The sequence below is a fragment of the Enhydra lutris genome, unplaced genomic scaffold (genome assembly GCF_002288905.1).
Source record: "Enhydra lutris kenyoni isolate GAN:26980312 unplaced genomic scaffold, ASM228890v2 scaffoldscaffold33, whole genome shotgun sequence".
In the NCBI taxonomy this organism is placed as follows: Eukaryota; Metazoa; Chordata; class Mammalia; order Carnivora; family Mustelidae; genus Enhydra; species Enhydra lutris.
The window spans coordinates 5,699,666-5,713,473 of record NW_019154117.1 but is presented as its reverse complement, the minus strand read 5'-3'; the positions used below and the strand labels follow the sequence as shown (position 1 = coordinate 5,713,473).

Genomic DNA, 13,808 nt, shown 5'->3' with positions numbered 1-13,808 from the left:
GCTCTCATCCACTGCGGATGAGAGCTGTCCCCACCACACATGAAACTGACCACTCCCCAGCTTGTGCTTTTGTAGCTGCCTTTAACTCAGGGAATGACGTCTAGATGCTCTGCCTGTGTCCTTGAACATTTCTGCCCCCTGCTGGGTATTTCTCATCCTTGCGGCATGGCCTGCAGCCCCAGAATGGGTTACACTGTCACTTGGAGCAGCCCCGGACCCAGTACATTCTCATTCCTGGACCTGCCGGAAGTGCCAGCATGCTTTGGGCTCTCATCCACTGCGGATGAGAGCTGTCCCCACCACACATGAAACTGACCACTCCCCAGCTTGTGCTTTTGTAGCTGCCTTTAACTCAGGGAATGACGTCTAGATGCTCTGCCTGTGTCCTTGAACATTTCTGCCCCCTGCTGGGTATTTCTCATCCTTGCGGCATGGCCTGCAGCCCCAGAATGGGTTACACTGTCACTTGGAGCAGCCCCGGACCCAGTACATTCTCATTCCTGGACCTGCCGGAAGTGCCAGCATGCTTTGGGCTCTGGGTTTGGTTTTTGGCATAGAAGTGTCTCTCCAGGGTGGGGACTGAGCCCTGGCATTCCTGGACCATAAGTTTCTTTCTCTTTCTATCACACAGTTCAGCCACACTGCCAGTCACTTTCTGCTGTGCTGAGGAAAAGAACCAGGTGGACAAGAGGATCACCAGGTTCGTGCTGCCCGTGGGAGCTACGATCAACATGGACGGGACGGCTCTCTATGAGGCAGTGGCAGCCGTGTTCATTGCACAGTTGAACGGCCTGGACTTGGGCATCGGGCAGATCATCACAATCAGGTAGGGCGTGAGGTCATGCTCGTGTTCATTCCTGTTACTGGAACTGTATCAAGGAAAAATTGCCAGTGGGGGGAAAGAAAATAAAAATCTGGAGGGCCAAAAGCATCACTGTTCTTGGTTCAGCGTACCCAGTGGGTGCTAGGCACACAGCAGATGCCAAGGATTCAAGGTGGAATAAGGGCCAGTCCCTGCTTTCAGGGGGTCCCCAGTATGTAGGGGGATACAGATACCTAAGCAAATGCGGGGATGTGCTAAGAGCTATCGTGGAGGTTTCAGAGGACATAGGGGGCACCAAAGAAGGAAGGGAAGGTGAGGAGAGGCTTCCCAGAGAAGCAGAAGGTTTAGTCTCAGAAGAGCAAAGAATTTAGTAAGAGAAGAAGGAACTAAGAGCATCTGGGATAAAAAGGACTAGCACGTACGGGGGCTCATGATATAACCACGGCCTAGTTACAGAGGACAGATTATTAGATGTTGCCGACATAGATTACAATGTGAAGAACATAGAGAAACAAGAGGGCAGGGATCATCTCCTGAAAGGCTTCATGTGAGCTGCTCCTGGAACGGGCTCAGACAGTCTTTCATAATATGGACAGATTTGCGTTTTTAAAGGGTAACTTGGCAATATGGTGGATGGACTAGATGGGAACAGGAACATAAACTGGAAGACTAGTTAGGAGACTACTGCAGAAGTCCAAGTAAGGAATTAAAAGGCCTACATCAGGGGCTCTTGGGTAGCTCAGTCAGTTAAACATCTGCCTTCGGCTCAAGTCATGCCCAGGGTTCTAGGATCAAGCCCCACTTTGGGCTCCTTGCTCCGTAGGGAGTCTGCTTTGCTCTCTCCCTCTGCCCTCCCACCACCACCCTGCTGGTGCTCTCTCACTCAAATAAATAAAATATTTTTTTAAAAAGCCTACATCAAGGCACTGTCACTGAGGATGGAGAAGAGCTAATGAATTCGAGAGGCATCAGTTGGATTCACAGAGAGGGTTGGGAAGCGGGGGACAGTTAGGATGACTCCAGGATAGGCGGATGGTTCTGGACTGGCGAATGGTGCCTACCAGAACAGAGACTAGTGGAAGAGAAGCAAGCATAGGTGGGAAAATAAAGAGCTTATGCTTTTTGTCACATTGAATTTGAAATGCCTTCAAGATATCCAGGTGGAACTCTGCAGTGAGAAATGTGCAGATACGATGTCAGAGGCTTCAGCGGGAGGGCAGTCATCAAGCATGTGGTTTAAGTCAATCATCTGTGTTTGAGGCTTAACCTCACCATGATTAACTGTGACCTTGGCCAAGGTACTTGACTTCGATAACCTCCTGTTTTCTCACCTGTAAAATATGGATAATAAGAGTACCTACATTTTATGCAAGTAGTGATAATTAAGTCAGTGCACATAAAACGCTTCAAACGGTGTGTACAGAGTGAGGGCTCAAGATGTTACATAGAGAGGGTTTGTGCCAAATAGAAAAGGACTAAGAACCAAGCTCTAGAAAATCCTAATATTAAAGGCAGGCAGAGGAGGGGAGAACCAAGAGGGAGACCAAGAAGGAACAGAAAGGTAGAAGGAGAGCCATGAGACCATCACATCACAGAAAACCCGGTGAAGAGAGATTTCCAAGGATGGGATCCTCAAAGAGCCTGATACCGCAAAGAATTCTACTCAAATGAAGACTGAAATTGTCTGCTCAAGTCGATGCTGAAAACGTCATTGATGAATGTTGCTCTGAAACAAGGCTGTTCAAGATGGTAGCCACAAGCCATGAACACAGGTTGGACACAGCAAGTATAGGAGCTTCCGTCATTGTAGTTAGGTTCTGTCATGGAAAATTCTACTGGACAGCACTGCTTTGAAGGGATGGGTTGGGTTTAGAGCTAATCTGGCCACTCGCATTCAGTTTGGAGTGCAAGTTTACAACTCAGCTGGGTCCCTGGGCCTGCACAAGGCTGGATCTGGCCTTTCCTGGTGAACACAGTCTTGTAGCCCCGGTGCTTGGCACAGGCTTTCACTGCAGGTGTGAAGGCAGTTCTATCAGTGTTCTAATACGGTGTATTTTGAACTCCTCCCCAACCCTAAGTCATAAAGTACTTCTTGCTGTTGGCTTGACGCTAACTGAAGCAAGTGCCAACTAGACCGTTGGGACATCAGCCAGGACACTGTCTCTGGGCTCTGTGGTCTACAGTGTCCGTGGCTTAAGCAGCCCCAGCCGAAAGAGCTTGAGTAAAGTCCTACAGTTTGAGCAGCAGTGAGTGTGTTAAATTTGAAACCTTGCATCAGGCCTGAGAAAGCTCCACCACTTGGCTTTGGTCCTTCCCAGGGCCCTTGGGCATCTCCCTCACCCTGGCCTGCTGGACCCAGTCTGCCCTGGACTGATTTCCAAGGAGTGGCTGTGTGAGGTAGCTGCTGGATTGGGTATTTGCCGCTTTGTGGTGAACTCCCTCTCTCCCTAAGCCATAAGTTCCCTAGATCTTAATAACCTTGTTTTTTTGTTAACCTGACTGCTAGACAAATAAACTTTGGGTGGAGAAGCTAAATATTTCACATCAAAACCTGTCCACCTCTGCTCCTCCCCACTCTGGTGTATTTTTTTCAAATCATCTCGACACCCAGCAGTAGGACTCAAACTCACAACCCCGAAGATCAAGAGTCACACGCTCTCCTGACTGAGCCCGCCAGGTGCCCCTATACCCTTAAATCAGACTTGCTGATAAATAGCCACCGGCCCAGAGACAACCACTGCAACTGTGAGGCCCAGTCATCACTGACCTAAAATTTAAAATCCTTGCTGGCTCTGCTAGGGACGGAATGAAATAACAAACATGGTTTTTCCCTTCACAACTTACGGCTGCGGCTCCTGCGGCCGATGGTTAGAGAGACCCATGGCTCATCGCCTTCCGCGGCCCGCTTGGCTCTACATCAAAGCAACGCAGGCGCCATCCACCCAAGACAAACCCTTTTGTGGTTTTATTGCAACATTCACTAATCAAAGGTTACGACTGATGGAAAATGGGATAAATGTGTCTTATAATGAAAGGTGATGACTGGATTTGGGGCCTAGAAGGAGCCTGAAGGAGGAAAGGAGCAGCAGTGGCCTTAGTACTGATTGTTCTGTAGCTGTGAGGGGTGATCCTGGGGGCAGCACGGGTGGGGCCAGCAGCTGCTGACGCAGCAGAAGTGGCCTCAGTGTGTAAGGATCTGGGGCATCCAGGTGCCCCTCGACATGGTCTCCCCATCCCACAGGCAAGAACTGAGAGCCAGGGGGAACTTGCTTAAGGACGTGCTGCTACTGAAAACAGGTCTGACGCTCAGGCCTCTGTGGGCTTCAGCTCAGACCCCCGGCCCAGCCTGGATGGGACCTGAGCTAAGTATCCCGTCTGAAAGCCAGATCTCAGCACCAGGAAGGAACTTTCTACCAGTGACTACTGTGTGTTCGACTGAAAACCCTGTAAAGACAAAGTCTAATATAGTCAGAAGGACTGGGTTTTTATATTGTTCCCCCATCTGAAGACTGATAGTTCCCAGTCTCAGACCAAAGTCAGTCAAATGGCTGAAGTTTAGGAACCAAGGTCAAGGCTCTAAGGCAGAGTTTTCTTGGACACAGCGGGTTTTGGATTTTGAACCCAGCCAGAGGCTATAGGCACACGGTTAACCGTGATGGGCTGGGACTTCCCAAAAAGAGATCCATGGTCACAGGCACAAATCACTTCTGGTAAAGAAAACCTGCTGCTGTCTTCAGTTTAAATTTTTTTTCAACCCACATTAAAATAAACTTGGGTTTTCCAAAGAGTACTTAAGTCAGGACAGATCTAAAGGATTATGTAGGTCTGAAACGTTTCGAGGAATTGGGACAGCCCAGAAATCTTTAATTTACTATAAACTGGCGGCCCACAGCCGCTGAAGGAAAAGATGGTTGTCAAAGAAAGCTGGCCTGTGTTTGACCAGACCCTCAAAGGCCATCTGCAGCACATGGCGAGGCAGGAGAAAGAGCCGTGGAATCTGCTTCGTAAGAATTCTGAGGCGTTTCTGAGCCCACAAGAATGTAGATTGGTGGACAGAATCAGGGATACTTCCCGTTTAAATGGACAGTGTCTGTGTCTTCACTTTTCAACCCAGTGGCATCCTTGGACTAAGGATGAGAACAGGCATCCAAAACATGCAGCGGATGTCCTTTCAAGTTCATTCAAAATTCAGGTGCTTCTCAGGGCATGGTGAGCCCTTGTTTCCTCCAAAATGACCAGATTTATTTTTTTTTCCTTTTTTTAATTTAAATTCAATTAATAAGCATATAATGTACTGTTAGTTTCAGAGGTAGAGGTCAGTGACTTGTCAGTCGCCTGTAACACCCTGTGCCCATTCCAAGTGTCCTCCTTTACGCCCGTCTTCCCACCCACCTCCCTCCACCAACCCTCAGTTTTGGGGGTTTTTTTTTAAGATTTTATTTATTTGAGAAAGAAAGTGTGAGCGAGAGAATGCAAGCCGGGACAGAGGCAGAGGGAGGGAAAGAGGCAGGCTCCCTGCTCAGTCCCAGGACTCCAGGATCACGACCTGAGCCAAAAGGCAGACACTTAACTGACTGGGCCACCCAGGTGCCCGTTTCCCTGTCATTAAGAGTCTCTTATGGTTTGTCTCCCTCTCTGATTTTGTCTTATTTTTCCCTCCCTTCCCCTATGAGCCGTTTTGTTTCTTAAATTCCACATATAAGTGAGATCATATAATTGTCTTTCTATGATTGACTTACTTAGCATAACACCCTCTAGTTCCATCCGTGTCATTGCATATGTCAAGATTTCATTCCTTTTGATGGCTGCATAGTATACCTGTGTGTGTGTGTGTGTGTGTGTGTGTCCATACATACATACCACATCTTCTTTATCCATTCATCTGTCAGTGGACATCTGGGCTCCTTCCACAGTTTGGCTGTTGTGCACATTGCTGCTACAAACATTGGGTGCACGTGCCCGTTTGGATCACTACGTTTGTGTCTTTGGGGTCAATACCCAGTAGTGCAGTTGCTGGGTCCTAGGGTAGCTCTGTTTTCAACTTTTCAAGGAGCCTCCGTGCTGTCTTCCAGAGCGGCTGCGCCGGCTTGCATTCCCACCAGCAGCGCAGGAGGGTTCCCCTTTCTCCACGTCCTCGCCAACATGTGCAAAATGACCAGATTTAAATAAGGATGATATTTTTTATGAAAACCTGCATATTCCAAAGGGAAGAATCCCTAGCGCCCCACTTCCTCTGCCTGAGAGGGGTCTTTTAAATACACAGTAATGAAGTTCATCCAACTGCCTCTCCGGGACGCGAACCTCTCTTCCTGTGGCAGAAAGCGCATCCACTGGCCAGAGCAGTCAGGAATAAACGACTTTACCTCCGCCAGGTGGCATGGCTGTCTCTCAGTTCAGTGCTGTGGAGGGCCGATCCCAGAGGTCAAGAGTCTTGTGATGTCAGGAAAGTGCATAAGACCCTCGGCCCGGCCCGGCAGGTATCAGATGCCAGGGAATGCCTGGCTGGGTGAGTAGATGGGCACAGGGAGCAAGAAAGGCAGAGATCATTGGCACCTGTCGAGGACAATGGATGCCTAGAGAGGTAGCTGAGCCTTCCCCGCACGCCCCCACTGGCGAACTCTGTCTTCCTCTTGAATAACCCTCTTGCCCCTTCTTGGCCACTCGGGCAGTTCTTCCCTTCCTTGCATTAGAGAGATTTAATTTATCTCCCCGCCCCCCCCAAAAGCTCACCGCTCCCCGCCCGTCCCCCGCAGCCCTCTAATGCGACAGAGCTGATGCTCAGGAGAGAACGGGTTCTGACCGGCCCATCTGGGGACACAGCGCGAACAGCCATCGGGACTAAGAGTTTCAGGCCGGGGGCCCCGAGGGGAGACGTGGGCGTCTAACCCCTGCGTCCTGTCTCGCCGCAGCATCACGGCCACTGCCGCCAGCATCGGAGCTGCTGGCGTGCCCCAGGCCGGCCTGGTGACCATGGTGATCGTGCTGAGCGCCGTGGGGCTGCCCGCAGAGGACGTCACCCTCATCATCGCCGTCGACTGGCTCCTGTGAGTTGGACTAAAGGCACTGCCTCGGCCGGGTGGGGAGGCGGGTGCCCCAGCCGCGCGCCGTCTGCAGCCCGTCGGCATTCTGTCCTCAGATTGCCCAACGAGCCGTCTGTCTGTCGCTGCTTTCATTTCCCTCCCACCAGGCCATCTGATAACGTGCTTAAACATTAACTCCTCCTAATTCTGAGCCGGGATTCTGAAAGGCCACCAGGCCATCTGATAACGTGCTTAAACATTAACTCCTAATTCTGAGCCGGGATTCTGAAAGGCCAGTGATCTCCATTAGCTCATTCAGACCTGATAATACTCAAGGACAGCAGTTGGGTGGAGCAGAGGATAATAAGGGAAGGAAGCTGGACAAGGTCCCAGATAGTCCAGACCCCATAGGCTCCTCTCGCCTCTCGGGGCCCTGGGTCAGCCCCACAGGTTCAGAACGGCCTGATTCGAGGGCAGCCCACCCTCCCGAGATCTTCAGCATCGTCAGGGGCGGTGGCACGAGCAAAGACTCTGGGGTAAGACCGGCCTGAGTTTGAATTCCTGTTCCGCATCTCAGTGGCTGTTTGGCCTTGAGCAAGTTCCTTAGCTTCTCGGGGGGCCCAGCTGCACGGGCTCTGAGGTGGGAACTATTCTGTGTATCTCTCCTGGTGGGGGCATGGTCTGAGCGAGCTAATGTGAGCAGGGAGTCTAGAACAGGGTTCGACAGGCAGTGTGCTCAATCATGGCTGGCTTTATTGTCACCATGAGAACAGTTTGGACAGTTCATGTCTCACTGGACAACTCTCTCACGTCCACACACACGCATGGGTGCGTGCACACACACACACAGGGCTGAGGAACACAGAACACCTGGGCAAGAATGGGCCCTATGTGATCCCCAGGTTCAAGTTAGAATGAACTTGCGGTCCCAGGCTTTATCCTTAATACCCACTCTGTGCATTGGTCCCCTGGCCCTTGGGGGCACGCGGGTCTCCGAATTGAGCCTTTACTCAGCACCAGCCGGGGCTTACAGGGGAGAACAGTGCCAGCTGGTTGTCGAGCAGCAGCTGAAATGGTGAAGATACAGTCACACCCGAAGGAAAAGCTTCGGCCCTGGGAAGGCAGGCCAGGTGGGGCCCCCTCAGCAGCTGGCTGGTCCCGCAAGCCCCCGGCTGAGGTAACACCTTTCTTGCTAAGATACCCTTTCACTGAGGCAAGTGCTTCCAGTTTTCTTTCTAGTGATGAGGGTGGGTTCGCATTTGTCTCCTTTCCCTGATTCTTCCCGGAACCCATGACCTTCACTTCCAAGATACCGAAAGAAGTCAAAGGGCCTATCTAGTCTGTGGGATGAAAAGACACTGGTTGGTTCCTACCAGGGACTAGTTCAGTCCATGGCCTTGTTCTAGATCACAGAAGGGCATCCAGAATGGGGCTGGGCAAACACTGGTGGCCTTTCCTGTCCTGCAGAGGTGGTTCTCCCGAGAAAGTGTTCACGTGCACACTGCCTCCCAGCAGGCCCTGTCCTCTCACCAGGATGCCTTCTCAGCTGCATGTCTTCTTCCCACAGCATCTCCTCCAAGCTTTGCAGAGTTAAGGCTGGCTCGGGGTGCCGCAAGGAGGAAGCCACTCCTTGGCTGGTCCAGCTTTCTGGCTCTGTGCTCTGTAGTGTCCCTGCTGACTTGCTCGTAGAGTGGCTCAATGTGGCAGAGAAACGACTCCTCTCAGGACAAACACACAGGAACCCTCAGCTGCACCCACAGACACACACTCCCCACCAGACCTCTCTCACGGGATCCCCTCCCCTTAGTCAAGAGAGAGCCTAGAAAAGTCCCAAGATTGGGGGGGCAGGGGGTGGCGCAGCTTGTGCAATTCTGACCCTTCCTCACATTTCTTTGGGAGGAGAGGATGGAATGTGGGGAGACTGGTGTTGGATTTAGGAGGGTCATTGTGCCTGAGCAGGAGCACACACCCGGGGGGCCCGTTTGCTCATTCTGCACTTCTGTAAGCCACCGTCTGCCCCAGGCCTGAGAGGAGCGGAGCCTCTGAGGCGATCACCAGGATGACAACTTTCTCCATTTGCTTAATTTGTAACTGAATGCTTCAGATCCTTGTCTCTGTCAACTGTCAACTGGAAATGAACTGCGGACCTCCTGTCTCTCTCTTCCCTAGGGACCGGTTCAGGACCATGGTGAACGTCCTCGGGGACGCGTTTGGGACAGGCATCGTGGAGAAGCTGTCTAAGAAGGAGCTGGAGCAGATGGATGTTTCATCTGAAGTCAACATCGTGAACCCCTTTGCCTTGGAATCCACAGTCCTGGATAACGAAGATTCCGACACCAAGAAGTCCTACGTCAATGGAGGCTTCGCGGTGGACAAGACTGACACCATCTCTTTCACTCAGACCTCACAGTTCTAGAATCCCTGGCTTCACAGGACCAGGAATGATGAAGGACAGCTCCATGAGAGTCATCTCTTAGCAAATCCAAACATTAAATAAGGAAGAGAAAAACACGAATGGCCAACTGTACATTTGATTTGATACACAGACTTCCAGATTATTTTCTATATTTGAATTCACAGCTTTTGCTCTCTGGGTTCTGGGATTTGGGGGTGGGGTAACATGAAAGAAAACAGATGAAAAGGAAAGCTGGATTGTCTGCAATGTAAAAATTCTACGAGAGACAAAGTTTGGAAGTAGAGTAGTAACTGTTGGATTAGGACATGGACATGGAAGAAAAATTGCTTTCTCATACACAGCCCAGTGTTTTGGGTTTTTTAAAAAAAAAATACTCTCATTGATTACAACTTTTTACTCAAGCTTTCTATTGGCATGGATTTCCTTTGACTTCTCACATTTTTATAGATTACAGTGCATATAAACACCCCTCCCCCATTAATGTGCCAAATTGTCCATTTTTGACTCATCTCCAGCCAATTTCAAAGTAACCGCTTTGAAAGAAAACAGACCAGCACAGTTCTGCTATTAGAGTTTTAAGACGGGTGTGGGGTTTTGTGGGAAGGGTTCTTTTTTCAATGTACTGTATTGGGACACTGGTAACTAGTAACCCAGTGTTCGGTATAGAGCTAGATAGACATATATATGTGTACATATTTATTATTTTCATATAAGTTGCCAGACAGAGATCAGAATTGAACCGTCAATGTGAAACAAAGAGCTCTCCTCGTACTTGAACGATAACTACGATCTCAATCCAGACTGCTTTAGGCCTTCTCCAAACTCCTGTCTCAGGAGCACGAGAATGAAAAATGTCGTCTGACTGTTCCACGTTTGCGTATCAGCCTCAAAGCAGACGTGTCTTACAGTGATTCTCCAAGATGGCAATGCTGTTCATCTACGACTCCCGGACTCGACTATACTGGGAGGGAATCCCTGTCAGCACTGCATAAGATGGCACACAGAGGTGTCACTCGCGTGAGGCTGGATGTGCTGTTATCCAGCTGGAAGTCTCCATTCTTTCGAGGTCAGTTATACCCACTTAAAAATGACAGGACTTCGCCCTTTGGTACCTCACGGGGCTCAAACCATAGTGGCAAGCTCCCAGCTAAGTTATATTTCAATATGGGTTTGATGGATCGAACAAGTCACATTGGCCAGAAAAAGCACCGTCCCTGCCCTGTATTCTTGCAGAGTTCGGTCCCATGAAATGAGACGTGGTTATCAGTGGTTCAGGGAAATTCTCCCATTATATGAAACTCGTCTCCTCCTCAGGGAGGTTCGTTCCAACTGCTAGTCTAGCCACCTCGGCCCTGCTCCTGACCACCCATTTCCTGTCATTCTTCTGCTAATTTGTGAAGATAGTTGATTAAAAAGTCTGTGCTTCGGCTCTCACCTTGTAAATAACGCTTAACGTAAAAACTTGTATTTCCACCGAGACCGAAATAGTCGCGCTTCTGTAGTACCGAGCAGCCAACGGAAGCCTGTGCTCTGGCATTTAAGAAACCAGATGCTGTGCCAAAGGTCGTGGAAGAGTAAGTACGAGCTCAGTATTGACCACCCATCCCTGGGATCTAGTGGAGAATGAGCCTGGACAGTCATCATACACCATCAATGCGGACCAGTGATTCAACCGGAGATTCAAAAGGCAAACACAGCTGGTGCGCATCGGAAGTCTGTGAAATACTGATGCGGCTGAAGCCTCATTTGTCCTGGGCCGACAGGTCCGACCGCCTTGGCAGGTGGCTGGGATCTTAGGTGCGGGAGGTGGCAGAGCTGCTGGTGACCTCAGGTCACCCTTACTTGGAGTGAGTTTGTAACCAGCCTCTTAACACACTGTGTTGTTAACCCGTAAAAGAGAACAATGTTTCATCCCAGTCTCAATAAATACTTCCGTCCTTCCTCCTGGCCAGCCTCCTTCTCCCTTTATTCTTTAATCTCACGTACTCAGAAGGGGCGTGGGAAGGTGGGGACGTGGTCAGTGGATTCAGAGCGAAAACGGATTATTGTTTACACCCAAGGTTGGGAAAGCCGGGCTTGACGAAAAGTAAAGGGATGCTTTGCGTGAATCTGTGGGGATGGTAAGGCTGAAATGCAGGGCCCTAAACGGTGGAGAGTTTGTCCGTATTTTACCACTGAGATGAAAGGGAAGGTATAATTTGACTAGAAATTCCTGTACTAGGAGGGAGTTTTATCTCCATGTCATGGTGCCCTGGTTTCACGGAGGGACCAGTCCTGCCCTCTGAGATGTGCCTACAAACAACAAATGGGTCATGACGGGGCTCTCCTGGTGGACTCACTCATCTATGACCAACAACAATGTACAGCTCCCTACCCTGAGAGAAGACAGTGTCTTACAGAAGTGCTTACCACCACCTGGACAGACTGAGGACAGGTACATCTTCAGGTGATGCGGGATGCAACACCAGCTCCCCAACTACTCAGACTTGTTTGCAAGAATTAATCCACCTGAGCAGGGCACCCCAGGACTTGGATCTTGCCCAGAGTACACTCACGTACTGAGAAACAGTGTTACCCGCTCTCCTAAGGGACTTGGTCTCAACAGATCTTTGTGAGCCCAGTGGGTACAAGGCCCTTTGTTAAAAACACACCCCATTCGGGGCGCCTGGGTGGCTCAGTGGATTAGGCCTCTGCCTTCTGCTCAGGTCATGATCTCAGGGTCCTGGGATCGAGCCCTGCATCGGGCTCTCTGCTCAGCAGGGAGCCTGCTTCCCCCTCTCTCTCTGCCTGCCTCTCTGCATACTTGTGATCTCTCTGTCAAATAAATAAATAAAATATTTAAAAAAAAAAAAACAAACCATTCTTGGGAGAGCCGGGGAAACTATGCTTGGCTCGTAACCCGGCAGTGAGCCAGCAATGGTGTTGGCTTTACAGGTGTTGAGAATCTTCCCTCCTGGAACAGAAAGATTAAATGGTCCCGCAGAGCCTTGGTAGAATGCCAAGAAGATTCTGTGCAACAGGATCCATAGTCTGTACTCCCTAACTGCCCAGCAAGGCACCAGAGAAACCAGTGAGTGGACGCACCGCCCTGACAGCTAGTCAGCTCTGGGACTCGTGCCAATGGTGTAAGCCCCGATTCTTATCCTGTGAAGTGAGGATAACAAATCTTGTCTCATGAGACTGCTTTATGTATCAGATGAGAAAACGGATGTGGTGCATTTAGTGCATTACATGTCCAGTAACTGCTAGTGCCTCTCGCCCCAAAGAACGCCGTACACCCTCACCCCCCGTTTGCAGGGGTGAACCACAGACAGGCAGCTTCACGAGTTCAGTTTTAGGGCCCTTGCCACTCACGTGGCTGAGGACTAGACCTCTCACTGCTCGGCCTTACTACCTGGGTTATTGGAGCAAACAGTAAATCCAACCTCGTGAGACTTAATAATGGACTCTGAAAAACAATCTGAAGGGTTTGAAGAGGTGGGGGGGTGGGAGGTTGGGGAAACCAGGTGGTGGGTATTAGAGAGGGCACGGATTGCATGGAGCACTGGGTGTGGTACAAAAACAATGAATACTGTTATGCTGAAAATTTTTTAAAAAATGATTAAAAAAAATAAGCAACCCCCATTCCATAAAGGGGGAAAGCCTGTTCTGAAAAGGGGACATTTCCACCTCAACAGCCATTAAGACCTTGAACATTTCCTCCTGCAGAAGATCACAAAGGGATGAAGCACAGGTGAGCGGCCCCATCTTTCTTCCGTGCTCCGAGACACACGGGGAACTGGAGGTGCTCGGGCACAGGCTGGAGCCTGAGATGCCCATTCGTGGAGCAGCCCTTCCCACATGCTGATATCACATAGGACACGAAGTTCACTTTTGTTGCCTTGGTCCCTAAACCTCACGTAAACTGTCCCCACCTGCTGCGGCAGACTTTGTTCTGGGCCCCACGTGGGGCTTTGTAATATCCCCTCTGCAGGGCAGCCCGCCTCCCTCCCTTGCAGTCGTGGACTTCTTAACTGAAAGCCCGGTCATGTAAACAACCAGAAGCAGGCCTTGCCCGGTTCGCTTAGGGAACAACCACCTGATCTGTTTATATTGGATTAGGTGACGGCGCCTCACCCCACGAAGTTACTGACCGTGGGTGGGAGACCACTGGGGACGTGTCTCAGGGGCCTAGGCTGAGTAAGGCCACAAAACTCCTAAGCAAGCCATAAGATTAAGCATATAATTGATGCCCCATTTGCCCTCTCACTAGGAAAACCCAGTGCTGGACGAGATTCGGAGGCGGTCTCTCTGGGTTACAGACACATTTCTGGTTTCATCTACAAATCTCCACTTTGCCCAACTGCAAGGCATCACAAGGTTCGGTACAGTTATTAGTAAACCCTCCAAGCCCAGATAAAATCAATAGCCCTTTTGTTGCTGGAAGAAAGGAGAAAGAAAAGCAGTGGCCTCCTCAGGAGACCATTCACTGATCTCGAGAGGCCTTGCTCACCTGGAGCTGGGAAGCTCTGACCTCAGGACAGCAAAATCAGGATATTCCGTAGAGAGA

At 50.2% G+C, this 13,808-nt stretch overlaps 1 protein-coding gene across 1 annotated transcript in view; it reads left to right on the top strand.

Annotated features, from left to right (window-relative positions):
• Nucleotides 1–11,205, top strand: part of LOC111153579 (solute carrier family 1 member 1) — a 76,920-nt gene extending 65,715 nt beyond the window's left edge. The window contains exons 10-12 of the mRNA XM_022512702.1: nt 632–826; nt 6,733–6,867; nt 9,013–11,205. Coding sequence (XP_022368410.1) covers nt 632–826; nt 6,733–6,867; nt 9,013–9,259 — 577 coding nt within the window. The 3' untranslated portion in view covers nt 9,260–11,205. The remainder of the gene's footprint in view (nt 1–631; nt 827–6,732; nt 6,868–9,012) is intronic.
• Nucleotides 11,206–13,808: the final 2,603 nt, after the last annotated feature.